The sequence below is a fragment of the Quercus robur genome, chromosome 2 (genome assembly GCF_932294415.1).
Source record: "Quercus robur chromosome 2, dhQueRobu3.1, whole genome shotgun sequence".
NCBI lineage: Eukaryota > Viridiplantae > Streptophyta > Magnoliopsida > Fagales > Fagaceae > Quercus > Quercus robur.
In genome coordinates this window covers 46,312,159-46,338,538 of record NC_065535.1, presented here as the reverse complement: position 1 = coordinate 46,338,538, position 26,380 = coordinate 46,312,159, and the positions used below count along the sequence as shown (strand labels likewise).

The following is a 26,380-nucleotide window of genomic DNA, read 5'->3' as shown; positions in this document are numbered from 1 at the left end:
GCATGTAAAACCCCCCAAATTGCTATCTTACCAACATACACGCCTAAATTGAGCTTTACCTGGGTATGTATTGCTAAATTTGTTTAGCAACTGTGAACAGTAAATTCTCATATATACCAACTACTGTAGGTATATAAAACCAAATATATTATTTTATTAAAAAATATCTCCTCTTTCTCTCTCTTTAAATGCAAATAAAGAATAATAAAATAATATTTAAATGAAATGGTAAAACAATAGAGATTGGGATGTCTGGTGTATTGTAAAGTGGGTTGGTATAATAGATAAAATAATTTTTCAGATGGTAAAATAGCAATTGCTATGCAAACCCGGATGTGAATGCTAATGCATGGCTTTTGTTATGGCCATTATAATGGGGTGATATTTTCAAAAATTCAATGAATTATGGATTTGTTAGTATGAAATATGCAATGGTATGATGGAAAGAAATATGACCACCACAACTATGATTATGCTTGTTATAATGATTCGTTGTGTGTGTGCTTTTTTATTTTATTTACTTTTTTTTTTTAATTACTTTGTGGTTAATGTTAGTGTTATGAATTATATATAATTATTATTGTATTTAAGTTTAATAAACTTTGTTAGAATATTTCCATTATAAAAGTTGTTTTTCCACTTGTTTCTCTGAATTGGTTCCTAGTGTCAGTCAATCAAGATTTGTCATCCAGAGAGGTATGAGCATATTCTTTTGGTTGTTAGGCCAGTCTCATCTTTCATGCAATTCCCGTCCTTAGAACGATCACATGTCTGATCTTATCTATTTTCTTTCCACCAAATTATTATTATTCAATTTGTTCTCTTTTTGATTGCACAATCAATCTAGTTTGTTATTTCTTCTTCACTTGCTAACATTTGTCCTAAGACATACCTTGACCCAATACCACTCATTTTCCATGTAAAACACCTTTATTTCATTGCTACTCTGTTTTCATGTGTGAAGGAGAGCTTATAATGTATTTTTCTTGTATCTCCCCCCACCCCACTCCCTTTGACAGCTTCACTTCATCAGAGAAGAATCTTTTAATGAACAAGAGGTTGCATGTTGTGAAATATCAATGGTTAGAAGACTGCATGGAGAGGGACAAAAGATTGCAAGAAGAAACATATAGCTTGAAGACCATTGAGGTGGAAGATTCAAGCACTGTAGAGTGGTGAGTTCCTATATGCTTTTAGCTTTATAGGATAATGCATATGCTTTGAATATTTTGAGAATTGGCATTCTGGGAATTTCAAATCCTCTGCATTGGAAGGTCTATGTGAGTTCTGATTTGCCATAATATTGATTAACTTTGGAAGACTACAAACTGCTAATAACTTGGAATCTATTAATCTATTTTCTCCAAGAAAGAAATGATTGAATTATAAAAAATGGATGTTATCATGAGACAGAACAGTAACATGAATGGTTAGATCTTGTTCTAGATTAATGAAACCCTTAAATCCATAAGGGGCTCATTGAATACACAAGGAAAACCTAGAATCCACCCAAAAAAAGAAAAAACCCATCTGAAAAACTTATTTTGGGAGTCAAAATATTGCATGCCTATTAAGGCTCCAAAAAATTTATCTTGTAAGTCAAAATATTCCTAAACTAACCTTAATTGATATACTACCATAATAGGACTCTAATTTGACTAAAAAACCCTTAAAAACACATGAAATCAAGGAAATAAAACCCTAAAAGCTAAAATAACATAAAAATTAAAAAATAACAAACCAGAAGAATTAATCCCCATATCTTGTCCTACGTCATACCCGTCTGCTTGAATGAAACTCGACCTCAAGTTTGCATATGGAAGATGAAATCTTCTGGATGCAGGTTCTTTAAGAATTCAGCACTATACTAGGTTGAGATTTAAGAGTTTTAGGTTAGAAAAGAATGAATATTGATGGCTGTTTTGGGGCTGAAACAGGGGATAAACAAAATAAGCTGCTGAATTTTATTAATCAATCGCTAAATGAAATAATATTGAATACAATAAAGCCTTTATAGTCCATTGTTAATCCCTTTCCTAGAAGGACTTGGACTCTAAATAACCTATTCCTAGAATGAATAGGAATACTAATAACTAACAAAAGGACTTAATAACTCCTAAACCAAATAGGACTAAAAACATAAAATAAGACTCTTGGGCCTCTAGGACAGCCCATTCCAGAAAATATGGATATTAACCTATCAAAAGTGCTAAGAAGGTCCGACATCAAAACTAGACCACAATTCTTGAATCTTTGTATATTTAATCTTCTTTTCCATGGAGCTCTTCCTTGTCCACACCACTTCTGCTCCAAATAAACAAATTCTTTGAATACTCCAGTAACTTAACCCTGTTTTGAAACTTGTATCCTTGATATACTATAGCATAAAATTTCTTCTCACTAGCCATCAATTGATTTACAACATTAATTAACGACGGATTGAAAACAAAATCAAAGTTTTCTACTCCCAAAAAATCAATAGCCTTTGATGTGTTGTTAGTGGGGATCCTGAGACTTGAGGGTTATGTTCTCTCCTTTATATCTAACTCCAATTAAAACCTCCATATGATTTCTAACAATTTCCAACTCATGATTTTTTCCAATCTCTTCAATCTTACTCCATATTTTCCTCTTGAGCCTTTTCAACAACTTCTTGCAAAACAATATCTTGGTCTTCAATCTTGACTGTTGGAGGAAATTGGTGAAAAGGAAGGCTGTTTTAGAAAGCTAAGTTGCTTAGAAAAAAGAAAGAATACTAGCTCTTTAAGAGACACGCTCTTGGAATAATACCTCACAGGTATAGATTTCTTGGTTTCAAATTCAACTAGTTATAATGAGGGCAGCCTTGCTCATTTATAGTTACATAAGAAAACTGCTGAGTTAGTTACAAGAACCTACCATGTAGCTGCCATGCATTTCCCTTATCATTCTTGGTCTGCCAAGAATCCTTTTTGTAGATAGCTTGCAAATAGTTGAAAGGCAGAAATTGCTTTTGCAATTTCCGCTTCATTTTGAACCATTCTTGGATCTTTCCTTTACCCCTCCTAAATCTTTGATTTTGGAGTTGTTCCCACTAGGCTGAAACTCTCCCTCTCAAGCTTGATAGATACCAACTTCACCTTCTTGGAATCTTGGACTTTATAGTACTCAATGCTCTTGATTTGATTCATGGTGTCCCCAAATTCTTCAGGATTCAGGCTCCTTGGATTTTTGGAAGGTCAACTTTGATGTTTGGCTCCCATTTTGGCTCTTTTCTTTGAGGAACTTGCAAATGCTCAAGACCTGGCCTTGGTTCTTGCATGGGCACTTGCTGATTTCCTCTCACAGGTTGGCCAAATGGGTTGTTGAAGTTGCTGTTGCTATCTGCATCAGCATCTTCAGATTGTTCACCGTCACTTCTTTGATGATTAAGCTGACTTCTCCTTGCTTCCTTAGTCAAGACTTTTAATTGCCTCCTTAGCAATTCTATAGTCAGCTCCAAAGTCATCTAGTGCACTCCTTGGTTTATTTGCTACTGCTGCTAGGGATGAACCTGCTATTGGAAAATGTAGTTTTGCATCTCATACAAAACAAGCAGCGGAAGCAATACAAGGATCTATTTTATTCAAAAGAGATAGCATACAACTTTGAATTTTAGAACAAAGAATAGAAAACATAACTTGATGTAGTGAAAATCGAAAACAAGAAGTAGATAGTATCCTGAGAAGACCTTCAATGTTCATCCTAATTCCACATGGTACCCAAGATGTGTGGTTTCTCAATAAGTTCTTACGTACTTATTTTTCCTTCTATTGAAAACTGTATTCCACATGGTGCCCAATTATGCCCATACGTGCACATAATTGGAGGCCTGCACTTCGTGTTTGCACCAACTCCCCCTTGGTGGGAAGAACTCGACCCCGTTAAGTGGAAATCTGAAGAGCTCTAGTAGTACTCAAGCAAGTCAAAATCTAGTCGATGTAGCTCATCTCAAGTAATCCATACAATCAAAATCTGGTCCCCCCGCAGCCAACGAACTAGGAAATGGTGAACTCCTCCACTTGTAGAAACAATTTGTTCATCTAAAATAGCATCAATAGACTATTTATGTGCATAGGGCAGATTTATGGGCACAGGGGTTGGGATGGGGGCATCAACAGGATTAGGCAAAAGCTCATCAAAAGGGGTATCAAGAATAACTGTTGGGCCTTTATAAGCAACTAGATCCTCTGTATTAAAGGAAGATCTAATGCCATAATCATGGGGAAGGTCAATGACATGCATTTGGGCCAATTCATTTCAATACCTTGAATGGTCCGACACTATAAGTTTGCAATTTCTTAATGGTCCCAGAGGGAAACCATTTAGGTCGAATCTGAATCATGACATAATCTCCTACATGATGTCGATGAGTGTTAGCATGAATATTATATTGAGAATTACTTACCTGAATTTTTTTGCGAATCTCGTTATGAAAGTCATGAATATGTTGTGCAAGAGCCTTAGTAGACTTAGAAATTCTTACATGTGGGGACATGGGCAAAAGATCTAAGGGAATCCTAGGTTTATAACCATGCAAAACCTCAAAAGCACTAGCACCTATAGACCTATTTACAGAGCTATTGTATGCAAGTTGAGCTATGGGAAAAATTGAATCTCAATTCTGATTGGCTTCACCTACTAGACACCAGAGGAGGTTGCCTAGACTATGGTTAACAACCTCAGTTTGAGGGTGAAATGCAGTGGAAAATTTCAATTTGGTGCCTACTAAATGCCATAAAGTTTTCCTAAAATAACTCATGAAGCGAGCATTCCTATCAGACACTATGGTTTTGGGAAGACCATAAAGTTTAACAATCTCATCAAGGTAGAACTTTGCAATCTTAGAAGCATTAGAGGTCGAACATGGCAGAGAATGAGCCATCTTAGAGAAGCGATCAACTACTACTAGAATGATATCGTGCTTCCTAAAGGTGTAGGGCAATCCTAACGCAAAGTTCATGCTCACATCCTGCCATGGGCGATCTAGCACAGGTAGAGGTGTATACAAGCCAGTGTTTTGCTTGCGATGTTTGGCCAGTTGACATGTATGACATTGACCAACTATCTTTTCAATGCCCCTCTTAAGGCTAGGCCAATAGAATTGGCATTCCACTTCTTTAATTGTTTTGTCTCGACCAAAATGACCTGCAAAACCTCCGGCGTGTGTCTCCTAAACTAGGAAAGCTTTCACTGAAGACCAAGAGATACATAACTTGTTGGTCTTGAACAAGTAACCATCTTGAAGAGTATAATCATCCAGGATTGGTTGCAGTGGCGACGCCACTTAGAGTCCAGGGTGTTCCTGGGAACACCCTGACTTAAAAAAAAAAATTTATATATAATAATTTAAATTTTTTTATTTGTTTACCCTTTAAAAAAAATAGGAACACCCTCAAGCCCTATCAAGGACACCCTCAAAATTTTTATGTCAAACAAATTTTGAACTAAAATCTAAAAAAAAAAAAAAAAAAAAAAATTGTAACAGAACAAGCCCAAAAAAAAACCCAGCTTCGTTGAGTTGCCATAAGGCGTTGGTACTTCGTCAGTAAGCCAATAGAGGTAGAGACATGGTGGAAAGAGAGTGAGGTAGAGACATGGTGATGACAGGAGCAGCTGGAGAAGAGTCTTGAGACCGGAGACTAGAGAGAGCTTGAAAAGTGAGAAGTGAAAAGTGGAAACTAAAGACAAGAAGAGATCTGTGAACTATCTGCATCAACAAGGACTGCTCACTCTCTGCTTTTGGGTTCCTAATCTAGTTTTAGCCCATGTTTTAGACTTAGCCTTTATTTTACTACTTGTTTCCCTGTTCATCGTTGTAGGATTATCCCCAACCCCCTCTGACTTGTGAGATATTTTGGACTGTATTAGGCTGTTTGAACTTTCTTGTAGGCCCCTTTCTTTGTTTAATGCATGTTTATTCGGTATCAAAAAAAAAAAAAAGAAAAAAAAAAAAGACAAGAAGAGAGAGATCTGTATTTTTTTATTTTTAGTTTGAGTTGATGTTTTTATTTTGCGTGCAAGCAAGCTGTATACAACCTGCCTAGGGTCTAATGAGATGAAAAAAAAAAATTTTGAAGATAGGTGGTAGATTTTCTACCAATGAGAGAAAGACATGTTAGGCTAAAAAATTAATGAGAGAGACATGAGAAAAAATTAATGAAGCAACTAAACACCTATAATTAATAATTTAATTAACTAATACATTATAAAAGACAAACAAATTAAATTATGTTAGGCTAAACAATAATTAATAATTTAATAATTAATGAAACAACAATACAAAAATTATAGTTTATAAAAGACAAACAAATTTATGAAACAACTAAACAATAATAATTAATAATTTTATTAATATTTCAAATGAACTTATAGTTTATTGTACAGGTACCTTTGTTCATTTATTTTCTTTTCATTTTTTTTTTCCTTTTGAGGTTTTTCGGTGTACATAATGCAAATTTGTTTTGGTTTTAAGAAATTTTTTTTTTAAGGCCAAATCTTGAATTTCGGCCGGTATTTACCGAAACGTCCTGAAACACCCGAAATAGATCAAAATGACCTGAGATTTTTTCAAAGTGGAATACGAACACCCTTGACAAAATTTCTGGAGTCCCCATTGGTCGTGAGGCATTGCTTAGGCTAGTGTAGAGTCCTCCAAAATCTGGGCATGACTCATAGTCAGGGCCATTCAAATCCAATAACCTTAACACTCATGACTGATAGCAAAGATAACCTTCGACTTAGCATATCAGCAGCCTTATTCTCAACTCCCGCCCTATGTTTCACCACAATGGAGTAGTGTTGTAGAAATTCAACCCATCTACCATGCATAAAATTTAGTTTCTTCTGGGAATGGAGATAGCACAAGGCTTCATGATTAGAGTAGATAACAAATTTCGGAGACAACAGGTATTATGTGGAGTATTTTTGCCTAGCATCATTTAATTTTTCACTAAAATAAGTAATTGGGTGGCGCTCATGACTAAGTACTCCACCTATGCCAAAACTTGAGGCATCACATTCTACTTCAAAAGGCTTGGAAAATCAGGGAGACACATGACAGGTGCCTCAGTCATCTTTTGTTTCACTCCAGCGAAAGCCTTAGTAGCAACTTTCATCCAATTAAACTCCCCTTATTTCATGCAGTTAGCGATGGGGGACATAATGGTACTATACCAACCGACAATAAAAGGATGCTAAACCATGAAAGCTTTGGATGTCATGGATATTTTTGGGCTTAGGCCAATCCACAATTGCTTGAACCTTTTGGGGGTCAGCAGAAACTCCCTTTGAGGATATGATGAAACCTAGGAAAATGACTTGATCGGTAAAGAAAGAGCACTTCTTGAGGTTGCCATATAAACTCTCCTTCTTAAGGGTAGTACAAACTTGAGTGAGGTGGTCTAAGCGTTGCTCCCTAGATTTGCTATAAATGATGATGCCACCAAAGTACACAACCAAGAATTTGCCCATAAAAGGCTTGGACATTTGTGTCATCACTCTCATACTCATATAAACCATCTTTCATCTTGAAGGCAATTTTCCACTCATCACCAGGACGAATCCTAATTTGATGATATCCACTTTTTGAGTCGATCTTCGAGAAGATTTTTGCTCCAGCCATCATATACAACATGTCATCCAATCGAGGGATGGGGAAACAATATTTCACAGTGATCTTGTTGATGACACGACTATCAACACATATCCTCTAAGTTCCATCTTTTTTTGGAGATAAGAGTGTAGGGACTTCACATGGATTCATACTTTCATGAACAAACCCCTTTCGAAGTAGTTCTTCTACTTTCCTTTGCAACTTGGCATGTTTTGTGGGGTTCATCCTATAGTGAGGCAAGTTTGGTAGGCTTACTCCAGACACAAAATCTATGGTGTGCTATATGTCATGCATGGATGGTAAATGATCAGGGAGTTTCTTAAGGAAAACATCTTTAAAATCCTGGAGCATTGACTTCACTTCTTTAGGAGGCTCCTCACGGGCCTCCCCATTGAGTTCCCTGGCAACTAAGCCAAACACAATTGATTCTTGAATCGCCACTCTTTCAAATGCCTTTGAGCTTATGATGTTCAAACCTTTCGCCCTTGGCACTTCTTTCTTCTTGCTCATGTCAATTGGCTTGGGTTTCAAAGGATTGAGCACAATTTTCTTACCTTCAAACACATATGAACAAGAATTGGATCGCCCATGAAGGCTAACATCCAAATCATAAAGCCAAGGTCTACCTAAGATAATATGCCCTACATCCATGGGAATCATGTCACACCATATTTCAGTCTTGTAGGTGAGGAATTGAAGCGGGACAACACATCTTTCTTTTATGGCTATGGAGGATGTATCTACTTGAGGAACTTTATATGGGTTAGGGTGTGTGCTCAATTTCAAGCCTAGGCAGGAAACAACACTAGAGGACACCAGATTAATACAACTCCCATTATCTATAATAACCTTGCAAGTTTTGAAGTGTGAAAGATGGCATTCCTTCGCCAATCATCAGTGTCTTTCTATTGTGCCAATGCACACCTTACCACATTCACTTTGGGCTTTGGAAACCAAAGATGTCCTTGAAATCATCAACTTGGGGCGATATGGCTCAAATGCATGCAAGGTAGCTAGGATCATCTTCCCATTCTACTTCAACATCCTAGATTTCTTCAACATTTGAGTCATACACAAGCTCCTCTACATCTTCTACCTTCTCTTCATATTCTTAATTGACAAGGGTTTTAGAGGGACATTTAGTTGCAATATGTCCAACCCCATTGCATTTGAAACATTGGATGTGAGAACCTAATCTTGAAGGCTCGTTGACCACGCCCTTTCCTTATCCTCTTTTCCTAGTGGGGTGCTATTAGGGTTGACCTTAGGAGGGGGTAAGGCAAGTCTAGATTTGCTACCAAAAGGTTGAGGGGTTGGTAGGGGTACTTCGGAGCTCAAAACGTCGCCAACAGATAGATTTGGATGCTAATTCACAATTCCTAGCAAGCTCAAATGCTTGGTCTAAGGTAGTGCCCCTCAGGTGATAATCTTGCCTAGTAGGTTTTTAAACATTTCTTAAACCTATTGCGTGTGACAACCTCTTCCTTGACTATTCGAATTCGCCTTTTGAGTTCCTTGAATTTCTCTATATATTCAGCCACAAGAGAAGTGCCTTGCTTTAGGGGATCCCATTCCTCAAAGAGGGAGCTCCTATAAGTTGGAGGAAGATAATCCCTCGAGAGTACATCCTTCATCTCAAGCCAATCAGTAATGGGGGGATCCTCCCAGAAAAGGTCGGCTCTTCAAATTAACTTCATCCTGGCATACCTAACTTTCTGATCCTCAACCCAATTGTAATAGTCAAAGATTTTCTCCATCTGACGTAACCAATCAATGAAACCCCACGGGTCTCGAAAACCATTAGTTTGGACCCCTATTAAAGTGACTATGATGATTGTGTCTAAGCATGTTATTTCCTCCTATGTGGGATATCTCACCTTCATGGTTATTGCTCTCTTTTTGAGATGCTTCAACTAGCTCTACCTTCTCTAGTAAGGTTTAGATGGTTTTCGCTAGGCCCTCAATGGTTTGCTCTGAGGAAGACTTAGGTTCAGAAGTGGATTGATGTTCAAGGTTTGACATGATGCAACCACTATGTAGATGCATGCACTAGCACATTTATGAATGCAGTTGAGATTTGGAAAAATTTTCAAGCAATTAATTCTCAATATAAAATTAAGGTCAAGCAAGTGTGCATGTAGAGACTAAGTCAATGAATCAAAGGGATAAATTGCAGTCAAGTAGTGATAGTGTTCACAATATTGAGAGATAGCCCAAATGAAATTCAACTTCCAATAAGCTCCACAATTAAAAATAAGAATCAGTACTTCAAAGAAATTGGTGCAAAGTTTTGTTTTTTGTTTTTTTATGATAGGCACTAAAAGAAGGAACTAATAATAAAAACAACTAACTTAAGCACAAAATGGGTAGGCCAAAGGAGTTATGGTGGAATATATGCACATAAAAATATAAAGATGATATCTTAATGAAACAAAATTGAGTCCACCAAAGGAGAGTAAGAAACCATACCCCAATGTGGGCCAACTTACTGCACAGGGATGACACGGCTTGGCTCCTCAAGTGAGTGGGTCTGTTTGGACAAAGAGGGATTGTGCACGTGCAACTTAAGAGTCCAATACCTGAAATGGGCTGTCACATATGATACCTTCTCACTTTATTTCTTTTGTTTTCTTTTCTTATGATTTTTTTTTAATGAGAGATAGGGCTGTAAACGAGCCAAGCTTTGTCGAGTAGTGCATGTTTGGGCTTGGCTCGTCAATAAAAATCAAATACTCAAGCTTGGCTCGAGCTTGAGACAAATCTAAAAACAATATTTGAACTCGAGCTCGTGAGAATTTCAAAAAGCTTGAGCTCAGCTTGGCCTGACTTGATTAATTAGTCAAGCCAAGCTTGAGCTCAAACTCGAGCTCAAGTCAAGCTTTTTAGCTTGGGATCATAGGTGCCTAGGCAGGCATAGATGATGGTCACATGCTTGGAAGGAGTAGCTGACTTCTCTGTTGGCTTGGGGATGAAAAATATATGAGGATAAAGGGGGTATATAGAGACTGGGAATGGTTTGGGATTATTTAAGATCTCATAGGATAAGAACTTGAAGGGTAACGTCATATTTGGTTGATTTGTTCTTTGATGGTTTTGTTTCTTCAAGTGGTTGTCTACGGTTGTGTTGCATGGAATACAAGTCTGCTCTGATACCAAAATTGACGCAGGACAACCACACTATATCATTGATAAAATTAAACAATGGCAAACAAAAGAAAAAACCCTAGGAGTTAGCACCTAGGGGTTGCTTGGAATTAGTACCCAGCAAATCTGGAGTCGGCACTAGTGTAAAAGAAACACACATTTATTATAATTCTTAAAAATTTCTTACAATAATAAGAAAAAGTGCTTAAATAGCAAACAACAAAATGCATAAAGAAACTCTAATTATTTAATGATTGGGCTTGCTTAATCTTCAAGCCCAATTGTTATTAGGATGCATCCATAAGGCCACCGGTTGGGCCATCTTCTTTTGCTTTTCCGCCCATATGTGCGTATAATTGGAGGCCTGTATCTCATGTCTACACCATTGGACTTCCATAAACTCTTAACATGCCCAAAGTTACCATTAATTATATAACATGTACCACTATGCAAATATAATTGCACTCTAGGCCTTATTATCTAATTTTATCCCAAGGCTCTAATATAATATCATTTAACCCCCCTTCATGAAACATTTGTCGTGAACAAAGTCATAATAAACCGTCACTTTGTAAATCACTATTTTATCCCTTAAGTCCCCGGTTTAATATTTTAGTTATTCATATATTTTATGAAATTTAATTTCATTAAATAAACTTTAGTAACACTTTACTAAAGTGGTTGGGCCCAGCACCTTGAATAAGCAGTTCCTATTAAACTTATCTCAATGGGATATTTCATGTCTTTATAGATAGAGATTATGGATTCCATTTTGAGAATATGTGTTTCCCCAACATTACGTGCGGTTATCCAACATACTGAGGTTTTCACTCATGCTTTTCTATACATATTCCTATATATATATATATATATATATATATATATTCCTGTTTTCTGTACATATTTTTTCTGGCTACTTCATGCTTTTAATGAATTACTCTTCTCTTAATACAGTTTTTCTTACCTATAAAACTTTAAAAAAAAGGTCAATAGCCAAAAAAAAAAAAAAATCAATAACTATTCTCAATAATAATTCAAAATCTAAAGCTCCTAACAGGATATATTAAAATGAAATAAAACCCAATTATGAGTGATCTCATGAGTTAAATAACCTTATATCAGGGTTTCCAAATATTTACTTATTCATTGACCCCAAGCAAATCGCTAATAAAATTTTTGAATCCAATCTAATAAATCTTTTTTTTTTTTTGGGTTCAGATACTACAGGCAATTTGGTACTTGGTAGTTATTTGGCTTTTGATTAATTTGTGCTGAGAAATATATGATATTTCTATAGTTAGTAGAGATAAAGAGTACAAAAGTTGTTTTGTGTCAAATTTCTCTCATTTTCTATAATGATTTTAATCATCTTTGATATATAACATCATCGCTACTTGCAATTTTTCACCTTAATTATTATTATTATTATTTAATATTTATGGAAAGTATAAAAATACGATCTTCGATCCTATCCATGAGACCCTCTCACAAATCCTATGTAGGGTTCCAGATTTTAACAACCGTACTTACAACAAGGTACATGGATGGCTTAATTCTGATATCTTTCTATTGTGAAGGAAATAATAAAAATTAAAAAGGAAAAAAGAGAGAGCTAATGATGTCTTTTCCTTTTTTCTTCATTTTCTTTTTATTATGGGTAAAATTAAATCAATTGAGAATTAATAGAAGATAAAAAAAAAATGCTCCTTTTTTTAAACTGCAAGTATTTGTTCAGTGCTTAATATGCTCCGAGATTGTAGATTCTCACAATAAGTTCCTCTTTAGCCCACCTGCAGTTGACTAGGAGATAGAAAACCCATGATACAAAATGATGATAATGAAAGAATTATAAAATTAGAATCCTTCAATGATTGTCAAATTTAGTGTGTTACATTGAAGTCAAATCGTTTGAATTTGGGCATCACTTTTTGGTGGTACCAGGTGGCTTGTTGACAATGGTAGTTTGATCAATAGCATAACCCAACTTTGAAAACGCTGGTCCAATTGGATTGTGGTCCCATGCTCATATATGTTAGTTCTCCTAAGTTCATTGCAGAATTGATTATTGTCCTGGTTGAAGCAGAAATTTCTTCAAAGTTTCTGTTTGAAACTAACTGCGAAGAAGATTGAAGTTTTGTTAGAATATTAAAAGGTTTTTTTTTTTTTTTTCATAATATGAACGCTTTCTATAATACTTTTTCTGTTGGCTAGATGTTGTAATTGATAGTTTTGCTCTCGCTACCTTTCCAGCAAACATGATGTGGATCTAGGAGCCATTTCTGGATTGGACAATTTAGACAATCAGAATATATCCTCTTCTCTTGATGTAAGGGAACAGAGAAGGGAGAAAACTGCTCCAGAAATTCCTAAAATTTTGGTCTCACATGAGGAGGTTGGGAAAAGGAAAAGAGGAAGACCTGCTGGTGGTACAAGCAATAGAAAAGGAAAAACAACTGTGGCACAAGCTCGAAGAACACGAGCATGTACTGGAAAGAAGCCTGCTAAAATTTGTGATAATGAATCAGATGAAAGCGGGTCTCACAACGAGAAGACTTGCAGGGAAGAAATCAAAAGTAGAGAAGGAAATCACGAAATGTCATGTAAGGAAAGTTCAGAAATCCAAGAGACTAAAATGGTACAAGATTCTGAATCATCATATAGAGGCAAGGCAGCTGAGGAAGAAGTTGAAAAAGATGTTAGATATGAAGAGTACAATATAGTTCCTAATATTGAGCTGATTGAAACACATAGAAGCCAAGACACTGAGAGGCCTGAAAAATTCGAAGTTATGATTGATCCTGTTCAAGCCATGTTGTTGGACATGATTCCGAGCCTTGGAGTGAAGAAAATTGAGACTACAGATACAATTCTTGAAGACGAGAAACCGCTCTTGGATCCCAATGCAGAGCCAACAAAGAAAAAGAAAGTCAGCTACAAGGACGTTGCTGGTGAGCTCCTGAAGGATTGGTAATATCTTACATGTTGGCTGTAAGTTTTGTATCAAGTGTCTGTTGTAGAGTGAGACAGGGTTGGGGAACAAACTAGCTTTTCAGTAAGCTTGTTTCGTGCTTGTGTACTATTTGCAAATTTCTTGTCAGATGCAGGCACCATAATTAGTCATTCAGTGGAGAAGTAGATGATAGTATCTGTTCAAAATAATTGATTTTGTTGTTGTTGTTGTTGTTGTTGTTGGTTTGGTCTGACCACATTTCATTTATGGGTATGCCCCTAACATCGTCCAGCAACGTATTGAAGGACCAATAGTTTATACCACATGATTTGTTCCTCCAGATCTTTTGGTTGATGTGAGCCACAATTCAAAAGGAGCGTATGGAAGTGTTGCTAACTTTCTATTGATTTTTACATAGAAACATATAATTAATGTTGTTATTGTTGCTGTTATGTTGATGATCTTGCAAAGCAAAGTGGATTAAAATGTTGGGCTTTCAAAATACGTACTTCGTTAATGGTGCTTCAACCGTTACCTTTATGTTGTTTTTGTGTCTGGTTGGCCCCCCTCCCCCCAAAAAAAGTCTTGCCTTTCATTTTATATATATATATATATATATATATATATATAATTAAAGGAATTGAAATGTTAAATATATTAACAATGGGATGTGTATACAATGTTGTACATGTTAGAATGGACGTGGAAGGGAAATCATAGAATAAGAACACTGAGAATACAAGGGTTACGTGATTCAGCCTTGTCAGCCTACGTCCACAAAGGAAACCTTTAAAGGCTACATCTTTATTGTATAAGAATGTAGTACAATAACCTGTATTACAATTAACCATAACATGAGTAATATAGACAACTAAACTTTAGATTACTAGAATATAGTTGGGCTTATTACATTGGCTAATATATCTAATATATATTTAACACTCTCACAAACTCAAGGCAGAAACTTGATGAAGGTTTGAGGTTAGATAAGCATGAGAAGATCCCTTGAAGATGCCTTGAATTCACCTTTGAAGAAAGCACGATGAAGAATGTGCCAATTGACTGATTTCGAAGCTTTAAATGAAGAAACAAAGTCCAAAATTGGAATTTACACGAAAAAATGAGCACGGCAAGTCCTTTTAGAAATTTTGATTTTTTGTCAATGGTCAATTCAAAAGGTCAAAGTCAAAGGGTAGCAATCAAAGTCAACGGGGCAGTCACGGGTCAAATTCGGGATATACTAGTTGGGTTGGTCCAAGTCAGCAAGGTTAAAGATGATGCGATGTTGACGTGGCGATGCTTGCATGGCGACTGACGTGTCTAGGGCTAACGTGGCTCTCAATGACGTCATCAAATGATGGAGTTCTTGTGTGTGTGTGTGGCATCTGATGGCAATGGCACATGGTGAGAAATCCAGGTGGCGCATGTGAGCGCATGTCCTAATTTAGAAGTTACGTAAAAAGATTACAAAGCTTTGTCTCCTAGTTACAATCTATTAATAATAAATGCTATTTTATGAACCTAAGACCTAGATTTGGGGGCTAAGTTACAGGATGGGAATGTGTTTAGTTTAGGTGCAAGAGCCTGTGACGCGTTTTTGGTGTTCTCCTCGTGGGAAGTACACCTTGGCATAGGGTGGACCGAGCGGAGGGTGTAAATGGAGTCGACACCTAAATTAGGTCTAAGAACCATATATATAGTGCCCATTTGTGGAATGATTGATCTTTACTAGAACACGTGTCCGGAGTTTAGGTATGGGGATGGGAAGATGTTAAGCACCCAAACCCACCCAACCCGTAAGTTGGCCTCCACTTATTGTGTTTCAAATCCTAATTCCATCAAAGAGTCTTCTAATATGTTATTCTAAACTCATACACACTAACATGCATCTAAAGCAAACAAACATTGACATTCATAATTATCCAAGGGTAGTAAGTATATCACAAAGCAACAACATCAATAAGGGATAACATCAAGCATACTTGAGCATTCAAACATAGCATCATGGTATTCATCAATCAAAGAGGCCAATCATCATGTTCAAAGATGCATGTTCATCTTTATATGTATGACTTACCTTCACTTACCTCACTGCACCATAACATCTCAGCACCTGTGCATCAATGTATGTTCATTTTCATATGTATGTTTATTGCATTCAAGAAAAGCAAGAATCCTAATCATTCATCTATCAATTAAATAAAACAAAGCATGTCATTCTACTGACTATAGGACTTAAACATATGAAACTAGACTAAATAAAAGCTAAACATGTGAGAAAAAGTAAGCAAAAATCAAAGAAACTTGAATCTAGGTTTCTGGGCACGAGTATGTGTACGCATACATAGGGAGTGCGTGCGCATCCGAGTTGTATGCGTACGCATGCATTAAGCATGCGCATGCATACATGCCCATAAAATTAAACCCAGAAATACAGAACAACTAAATCAAAGCAAAAAATCTAGCACCCTATCATGCTTCTAATATGAACGTGAAATAAAACTAGACTAAAAAAAGTATATCAAAGCATTAAAACATGGAAGTAAACAAACAAACAAATAAGAAGTGAAGAGACAAAGTTGAACCTTTATCTCAACACAAGAACTCTCTAGAGCTTTGATTTGACCATTCCCCTCAGTTAATCTAATCAAGAACAAAACCAAGAAGGTTAGTAAACTTTAGAACTTGAAGGCCAAGGCCAAGATAGGTCCCAACCAAGTAAAACTTGACTTAGAGAATGTTTTAGTATAAAAACTCCCTCTTTGATTCACTATTTTCTAGTGAATTCTGTATATTTCATCCTCCTTTGTAAAAGTTCTTTTTTGGGCTTTTTACAGTGATCATAGAAGGGTGTAGGGCGGCTCCCAAACAATATAGGATTCACTTTACATGAATTTATGTCCAAAAACTTTCCTTACAGGTATTCTGGAATTCTAGATGCGTGCGCATGCCCTAAGTATGTGTACACATACTTCAAGCGTGCTTGCGCATACTTGTGTATGCGTAAGCATGCTTAGGGTTTTTCCTGCACTTTTTCTTTTCCAAAAATAATCTCTCAAGTCAAATTTCACAAGATTGGGCCCTAAATCAACCTTGGGCCTCCGAGTGATGTCGTCATTGGGGAACAGAGGCTTGGGTCATAAGGGGGTACCAAATGAGGTGTCTATAGTTGCCCTTCTTTTGATTCGTAAGCTTCGTTAAAGGAATCAATAGGAAAAGAGACAAAACATTTTGTTTCGACATAGGACTCGAGCTCAACCCACGCATATGACAAACAATACACATACATGGGGCGAGGTTCAACTCCAAAGAGTTATGGGGGATTCATACGCCCAAAGTCCCACGGGTGTTACTTGGGAAACGAGCAACAATAGGTTCACTATCCCAAAACTTGGTTTGCCAATTTTCAAGCAAAATGCGAGTAACTCAATATCCTAGAGTCACCAAAAAAGAAAAATAAACTTGGCCAACAACCTCAACCATCAACCAAACAAACAAAGTGTTGTTACGAGCTTAAAGGATACATATCTATGGTGTCCATTTGTGGCTCTTGCTTCAAACTTACTCGGGTGGCTTTCACCAATGGGTGGATTTCGCCTTTGTCTCAATCTCTTCTGTTCTAGGTGGCTCACGCCTCTGTCTCAACCTCTTTTGTTCATGGTGGCTCATGCCTCTATCTAGGTGTACATGTTTAGTTCCAACGAGGATATGTACTAAAGTTCTGTAGTCATTAATTTTGATATCAAACATTCTGAGAACTTGTGCCTGCATGTTCAATTCCCAAAAGATATGTACAAAAAGTTTGATGCTTTCTTATGGTGCTTCCTTATGGTGATGGTAGTGTTCTCATGATCCCGGTGAAAAACTTGCTCAAGGGGTTTTCCAAACATTCTTGGGATTTCTTGTAATTTTGGATTGCTTGACTCATTGAGGAGTTTCTTGGTGATTTTCGACCCACTGGGGAGTTTTTCCAACATTCCTAGACTCGTTGGGCCCTTTCTGTAATTTTGAATTTTCCAAACCCACCAAGTGATATTTTTGTAACTTCTTGATATTTGGGGCAATCTAGTAATTTCTGATTTTCCTTGAACCATTGAGGATGATTTGAGATTTCTAGTTTTCTTGCCTTTTGAAGGTTCACAGGGGTGTCTTTGTGATTTTCTGTCCTTCGAAAAAAAAAATTGTGATTAAACTACACGTAGTTTAGCAATGTGGCCTAAACTACACATAGTTTAGCCATTGGGTGCCTTTCCCGCCTCTTCATTTTTCTAATGGTTACCAACCGTTTCTTTTTCTTCTTATTCTTTTCATCTTTTTCATTTCTTCATTTCTTCTCTAATCTCCAAGTCCTTCTCTTTCTCTACAAAACCTTTGCCTCTCTCTCATTCCCTCATTCTCTCCTTAAATTTGAAATCTCTCTTTCTCCAAGTTCTCTCCAAGACATCAATGGCTCCAAAAGCTTAAAAAGCTTCCTAGACCATTTCTGGCAATATCTTCAATCTCACCAGTTCAATTGGTGCCACAAGGCTGAACGAGTCTCCCTCATTGCTCTATAGGCCAGAGGAACGTCTCTCAGAAAATGCATGGCTCGAATTGGTAAGTTTTCCAAACTTTTCTCATTTTCAAGTTTCACTCTGATCTTCAATTTTAATAAGTTTTTATACTTGTAAATGCTTAGGTTTTTCTGTGGGAAGGGTTTTGATGAAAACCTAATGCCTTTAGAAGGGTAGGAACATCTTTATGATGAGTTTTAATCAAAAGGAAGTCGAAAACAGAACATGTTCTGATTTCATCCATGTGTGTGCATACTTAGTGTGTGCATGTGCATGCTCAGGGTATGTGTGCATGTACACTGTGTATGTGTGTACACTTGTAGTACACATACACATACAGTATGCGTACGCATGCTTGGGCCTACAAACATAATTTTATGCCCAGAACATGTTGTATCGCTTTTCTTTCACTTATTTTTTTTTCCAATATGATCGTTATGCTCTTATCTTTATCTTTTCAGGGTTTGTGAGCATATTCGAGTAGGGGTAAGTCCAAATCCCTATTCGATTGGCATCGGTCTTTGACAGCCAAGACCCCTTGGTAGAGGTGGCTGATTTTGGGCCACTCATGCGCCTTCTTCAAGAGAGCTCGGCCAACAATGTGCTGCTACAGGCACTAGCTAAGAGGTGGTGGGACATTAGCCACACTTTGTACATTACTAAGTGGGAGATGATTGTGACTCCCCACGACTTCCACTAGATGATTGGTTTAAGATCCCATAGGCCCATCATCAACTTAGAAGGCGAGTCAAGTGTGGAGCTTGGCCTAGACCTATTAGGGCGTGCTTACCCTAGTGAGTATGTCCGTTACACCGATTTGGAGGCGAACTTTAAGTGACTCCCGAGGACCAAGCTCAGATGGCTAGGGCATTCTTTCTCTATGTGGTAGGGTCATATCTCTTCACCAATAGGGGTCAGACAGTGTCCGTGAGGTGGTTGGCTTTCTTCCGCAACTTTGAGGATGCTTGAGGGGCAAATTGGGGGCATGCTTTCCTTGCCTACTTTTATTCGGTCATGGACACACTGAGTCGGAGGACTTTGCGCTAACTAGTTGGGCTTTGGAAGCTTCTTGAGGTTAGATTCTCTCTCTTTACTTCTCTTTGTAGTCTTACAAACTGTACTTCATACTCTTGCAAACTGTATTTGTTCCTTATATTTGTACTGCTATTTTGTACTTGCAAACTGTATCTGTGCTCTATTTCTTGCAAACTATTCTTAACTAACAAAATAGTAATTGTGTTCTTTTCTTGCAAATTGTTCTTAACTTGCAACCTGTATCTGTACTCTGTTTCTTGCAAACTATATCAGACTTGGAAAGACGGCTTCAACTACACTGATCGCCTTTTGGAGGACCAAGACTATGATGAGTTTAGCGAGGGTCGCCTTATGACTTCTTTCAGTGCTACAGTATGTAACTTTGTTCATCATCTCTTTCTTTTCTCTTGTCCTATATGTCATGTCCTATATGTGTTAACATCAGTATGTACAGGGTGGTGCCAGTCCAGCTGATGGACGTTCTATTGACCCTCCTCATCTACCTTGGTCAGTCTATGCTTATGGCCCGGACAGGGTTCCTTCGGAGCGTCCTATGGAGCATAACCCTAATGCCATGGGTTATCCATTCCCTAAGGGGACATGAGCTGTGAGTTTCTTTATCCTTATCCTTTGCATTTTTCCTTCCTCATTTTCTTAGCTCATCCTAACATGGCCTCTTTATCCAAAATATTAGCCTACTATAGCTGAGCATGAGGACCTAATCTGGCTGGCTGGAAACCTCAAGCTAGAGGTGACAGAGTATTCTAGGCAGCTCTATGGTCCTGGTGGGTATGCCTAAGGCCCAGATGGTGATGATGATGATGATCTTGAGGTGACTTCGAGGATCTAGCCAAGGAAGAGGCATTATTGACAATGATCCTGCAGATAGATAGACAGATAGAAACATTTCCACTTTTATTTTCTTTTTCTTTTTCTTTTAGCATTTATTTCCCGTACTTTTATTTTATTTGAGACTTGAGGTTGTATTTAAGAACATCTTTATATTTTCTACTTTATTTTAGAACATGTACTTATTTACAACTTATGGGAGTTTTGGAATGTATGCATGCTTTACAGTTTTCCTCCTCTTCTCTCTTCTTTTTCTTTTTCTTTCTTTCTTCTACACTCTTGGATGAAATTCTGAGTCTAAATATGCCTTTGGGAAATCCTATAGGCTATAGGAGACTTAAAAGGGGTCCTTGTTGTAGGAACCACACTCCAAAAAGGAAAAGGAATCCAAAATCCCTAGAAACTATGCGCATGCATACACACATATGTGCACGCATACTTCCACGTGTATACACCCATACTTTGACTATGTGCACTTATAATTGTAGGCAAAAAGCCCTAGCCGACATTTTTCACTATAAAACAGCCATAAAATGTCTCTAAACCCTCACAAAATGTATTTCAAGCATAGGAGACAATCTTTAAGGTTCCTAATGTCAAAATTCTCTCCACATGAGGTCTCTTTATGGGTTAACAAGCTCAATCTCAACTTCAAGGATACCTTCATCCCTCTTGGCCTCTCTTGCATCTCTCACATCCACCAAATCAAGGTTGATGAGCCTCTTTCGCATATTGCCACTGAGTTCTGGATTCCTACCAGCCATGTCTTTCAATTCAATGGCGTAAAGTTATGCCCCACTATTGAAGAATTTGGTGTAATCATGGGTGAGTGTGAATTTGGTGTCATCATTCTCCCTCTTGAGGAGGATCTTTCTGAACTAACTCACCAACTTTTGGGAATTCATTTATCCATGGCTAAAAGGTGGTCCAAGTCCAAGAAGTTGAATGTCTCTATGGTTTTCAAATATGTTCCCTTAACTAGAATGGAGCGTTCTCATCATCTCAACGCTTTCTATCTTTGCATTGTTGCAAGGTTTTTCCTGGTGCATGAAACATCTCGAGTGGATCCTAGAATTCTTCATGTAGACAAGAACTTGGGAAGTGGGAGCCTAGTACCCATCATCTTAGTTGAACCCCTTGATGGTTTGGATGCCGTTCATAGGGAGGAAGAAAATTTCTTTGTGGGGATCCCTAAACCCAATTGTATGATCCCTAAGTTTTCTCTACCTAGTGGGATTCCTCTAATTTTTGCATGGATTGCCTTTTGGTTTTCAACCCATCGAGGCTCCTTATACCGTCTTTGAACATCTCTCTCTTTTTTCTTTTTCTTTTTATCTCTCATTTTTCCACTCAACACTTATGCTCTCTTTTCACTCCCTCAGATATGGTTGTATGAGAAGCTTAAGTTGATTCATCCTCCACTTGTTTCATTCAATTGGTATCAACTGAAACATTATTGAGATCACAAGCTCAAGGTCAAAAAGATGGAACTCGCTGCACTTACGAAACTCTTGAAGCATCTTACCCCAACGGACATCCAATGGGTGGTTGAATGGTGACGCATCAAGGCCATGACTAACTATGATTTCAAGGAAAATTATGTCATCTTGGCTGGGCTTCGCCATTGCTCTTACTATCCCACATGTCATATTGCATGGAAATTTGATGATCGTCAAGGTATGCCTTGTGACGATGGCTTTTACCATACATTAGCACTTATTGCAAGGTTTTTAGGTAGGCTCTCTAAAACTTGGCCTCAAAGGGCAATGAACAAAGAAATCCACTTTCCTTAACTCCTCATTCCTACTTCGGGATACAAAGGCTAGTTATCCACTAATATGAGAGCAGTCAATAGGGAAGAAAATAATCACAAGAAATCCAACAAAAGAAAGAGGACTAAGTGACTACCTTGATATGTCCTAAATTTTACTTTTTTGCACTTTCATGATTCCATGTCTTTTCATTTGAGTTAATAAAGGATTATAATGTTCCAAATCTCTTATGAAAACAATTCATCTTCCTTTAATTTGTGCAATGAGAGAATCAATCATTTACTATCTTTGCATATTGTCTTTATTTTCTTTTCTTTTTCAGTGCCATGTAGTTTTTGCCATGACGTCCTTGTGGGAATTTTCATCATGCCCATGGTATTTTACCCTTAATTTTTTCTAAATCGCCCTTGCGAGTTTTCAACCTAGCAGGTTTTCACTGCCCTAACTTTTACCTAGGCCACCCTTTCGGGTTTTAAACTTAGCGGGCTTTTTCTTTTCTTTTCAAGGGTTGTACTTTTGGAGTCTATCCATGTTGATTAGTTAGAACATCTCTTCTCTATCCAAATCAGTAATTTTCATAGTACCTCTTGACATGATCCTCTCAATGACAAAGGGTCTGAGCCATCTTGGCTTCATCTTGCCCCCTAGGGTTAGAAATTTCTCCTCTAAACTCCTTTAGAACTAGGTTTCTTAGTTTTAGATTTCTTGACTTGACAATCTTGTTAAATTCTCTTTTGATAACCTTGTACATGGTACATGGCTTGCATACTCTTCTCATCTATCAAGGCTAATTGTTCATATCTATTACTCATCCAATCTCAAAGATTGTATCTCCATCTCAATGGGAAGCACCATCTCACTCCCATATACCAAAGAATAGGGGGTTGCTCCAGTTGATGCTTGAATTGAAGTCCTATAGCCCTATAAAGCGAATGGAAGCTTTTCGGTTCAATCCTTGTTTGTTACCACCATCTTGGCAAGGACATTCCTGATATTCTTGTTGGTTGCTTCTACAAACCCATTAGTATTCGGTCTATACGATGAAGACTTGTGATGCTCAATCTTGTACAATTCTAAGATCTTTAAGACTTCTCCTTCAAAGTGGGATCCATTATCGGAGATGATCTCTTATGGTACCCTAAATTGATAGATGATGTTGTTTTCTATAAATGGCCACATGCTTGGCTTTCAAAACAGAAAGCCCAAATCCATATAGGGTCCATTTTGGCTTTCAAAATAGAAAGCTCACTAAGAATTTTTCGACCTTGGAATGACCCTCGTACAAGCATATGAAAACTTAACCTCCAAAGGATTTCTCAAGCCTTTAGACCTTACACCTATGCCTAATTCTGTACCTTCTACTAGGAACTTCAATGATTATTGTCACTCCCATAAGAAATCTGGTTATAAGACTGACAATTACTTCTGCCTTAAGCATGAGATACAAGACTTGATAGATAATGGAACTCTCCCAAATCCAAACATCATCACCAAGCCTAATATTAGAAAGAACCCCCTACTTGATTATTATCGAGCTCCTCCCTCATATCAGAATTGTGTCGAGGTCAAAGGAATTGATTAGGATTGTTCTAAGTTGATAGAGGTTGTAGGGATTGACATGGTCAAAATTCAAGGAATTTGGGACAGAAAATATGAGAATTTGAAAAGTGCCATAGCCGTGTGAGGAATTGTCCCTAAAGGGATGTCCAAATTTAAGAAAAGAATCCAAAAGGATGATGTGGCCGATATCACTATAAGTGGAAAAATATTACAAGCCATCCTTTTTGGAGAAAAATCACCCTAGTAGAAAATTAGGAGAGGGAACCCTGGTATAAACTCAGGAGAGGGATCAAGGCCCATTGGACTCGATGGGAATGAGGATAAAGAGGAGGGCGATGAACATTGACATGACCAGAAACAAGTTCTTGCAGTCTTAAATGGAAGAAACAATCAAGCATTGAGATGCATTAAAATTTTGTCAAAACAAAATCCTATATAACTGTTGGCATCTTATGGCCAGATTTCTGGTGGAAGTGATAATATTCATTGAGGTTCCAACTAGGAGACACAGGGTTAGGCATAGGAGTAGGATCTAGAGGTTTAAGGTCCTTTGGAGGTCAAATTCTCATATGCTTGAGTAAGGGTCATTCCTAGGTCGGAAAATTCTCGATGAGCCTTCTTTGTGAAACTTTGGTAAGCTATAGGTTGTTGAGATATGATGGCACTCATGCTCACAAGGTTGGGTGCTTTAGCATTGAATGATCCTCCCCTATATGTCTTTTTGATAGTAAGCTTGCTTTCCCCTTTCTCCAACTTTTCAGTGTTGATGACATCTTTAATTCTAGTTCCACCATCACATAATTCTTCAAAAGTAATAGGCAATGACGAAAGCATAGTGTTGTATTGATAATCATGTTGATTTGGTCATTTTCATTCAGCATGTTAACCACCTTGGAAGCCTTTCCCTTCTACCTTGTCATGTACTTAGAAAAAGTGTCTCCAACCCCTTGCTTGGTAGTCTCCAAATCCCTCAGAGTTACATCAATCATAGTGTTGAAGATGAATTGATCCACAAACAAATCTATCAACTCATTCCACAATTTGGTCATGCTTGGGTCCAAGTTGTAGTACCGTCTTGAGAAGCCTCCTGTTAGTGACAAAGGGAGAGCATACAATGTTTGCTTATCATCCAAGCCTTTCATCTCAGTTATGCTTATGTATCTTCTAATGTGTTATTTTGGATTTCTAAATCCATTAAACTTTTCAGTATCAGAAAACTTAAACTTAGGAGGCTGTGAGAGACCTGGAAAATTAGGTGCTCTCAAAAAAAGTGATTTGGGTGCTTTAAGGCACCTCTCTTTTTAGGTAAGTGGTGTGGAGTCACCATTTATTTTTATTTTTTTATACAAAAAAATAAGAAAAAAATAAATACAAATTTACATGATTGAAATGCTTCATTGTCATTGATTAAATAAAAATAAATACAAGCTTCATAAATTGAATCTTACAAGTCTTTGAGTCCTAGTTACAATCTATCAAAAGAATACATGGCTTTTTGTCCTAGTTACAATCTACCCAAAAAAAAAAAAAAAAGACAAAGCACAGATTTATCTATCCAAAAGAACTAAGTTCGGGGGCTAGGTTACGGAATGGGAAGGTGTTAAGCACCCATTCCGCCCAGATAGAGTCTGGTCTTCTAGACACTAATGACCAATATACCCTTTTTTATGCATGATGTGAATGATATGTTGCATATATGACAAACACTTGACTAACATTAACTCAAATGAATTTATCTTATGAATGTATCCTCTTCTTTTTAGAAAGTAAATTCAGACCTGTTCTTGTAAATAAATAAATAAATTTGATTTGATTCGTAAAAAGAAACCAGATCTATTTGTGTAGATAAAAAAAAAAAGTTTTGTAAAGAAAATCAATATGTTTTTGTATAAAGAAAGAACAAGGTTTTTGTAAAAAATATCAGATCTATTTTTGGTGTAAAGTTAAAAATGATTTTAGTTTCTATGTAAAAAATCAAATCTGTTTTGTAAATAAGAAATTCTAGATTGGTAAAGAAAAAAAATCAAATCAATTTTGTAAATAAGAAAATCTAGATTGGTAAAGACAAAAAATCAGATATGTTTTTTTTATGAATAAAGTAAGAAAAAGATTTTTTTTAGAAGAGGAACTACACTCATGAAACAAATCTATGTTACATGCATCAAACAAAAAATCATCTCAACTTTTGACTTCTCTTAAATTTCAAAAATTTGCTATTTTGTTGACAAAGAAAATTCTCTTAAAAAAAAATACTTGTATTTAATGAAAATACAGATCAACTTTGTGTGTAAAAAACAATCAGATATGTATTTAATGAAAATACAGATTAGTGTTTTTTTTTTTAAAGCAGATCTATATTTAATGAAAATACAGATCAGTTTTGGTGTGTAAAAAAAATCAAATTTGTATTTAATGAAAATACAGATTTGTTTTGAGTTTTGAAAAAAAATCAGATCTGTTTTTTATGAATAAAATAAGAAAAAGATTCTTTTTTAGAAGAGGAACTACAATCATGAAACAAATCTATGTTACATGCGTCAAACAAAAAACCATCTCAACTTTTGACTGCTTCTCTTAAATTTCAAAAATCTGCTATTTTGTGACAAAGAAAATTATCTTAAAAAAAATCAGATTTGTATTTAAAGAAAATACAGAGCAGTTTTGTGTGTTAAAAACAATCAGATCTGTATTTAATGAAAATACAGATCTGTTTTGAGTTTTGAAAAAAAAAATCGGATTAGTATTTAATGAAAATACAGATCTGTTTTGAGTTTCGAAAAAAAAAATACATCTTTATTTAATGAAAATACGGTTCTGTTTTGAGTTTTTTTTTAAAAATAGATTTGAAAAATTCAAATCAGTTTTAGTTTTTAAAGTAAATCTT

At 36.6% G+C, this 26,380-nt stretch overlaps 1 protein-coding gene across 1 annotated transcript in view; it reads left to right on the top strand.

Annotated features, from left to right (window-relative positions):
* LOC126713781 (DNA ligase 4) overlaps nucleotides 1-14,179 on the top strand; it is a 54,380-nt gene extending 40,201 nt beyond the window's left edge. The window contains exons 26-27 of the mRNA XM_050413644.1: nucleotides 1,020-1,175; nucleotides 13,028-14,179. Of these exons, the coding sequence (XP_050269601.1) occupies nucleotides 1,020-1,175; nucleotides 13,028-13,748 (877 nt within the window). The 3' untranslated portion in view covers nucleotides 13,749-14,179. The remainder of the gene's footprint in view (nucleotides 1-1,019; nucleotides 1,176-13,027) is intronic.
* Nucleotides 14,180-26,380: the final 12,201 nt, after the last annotated feature.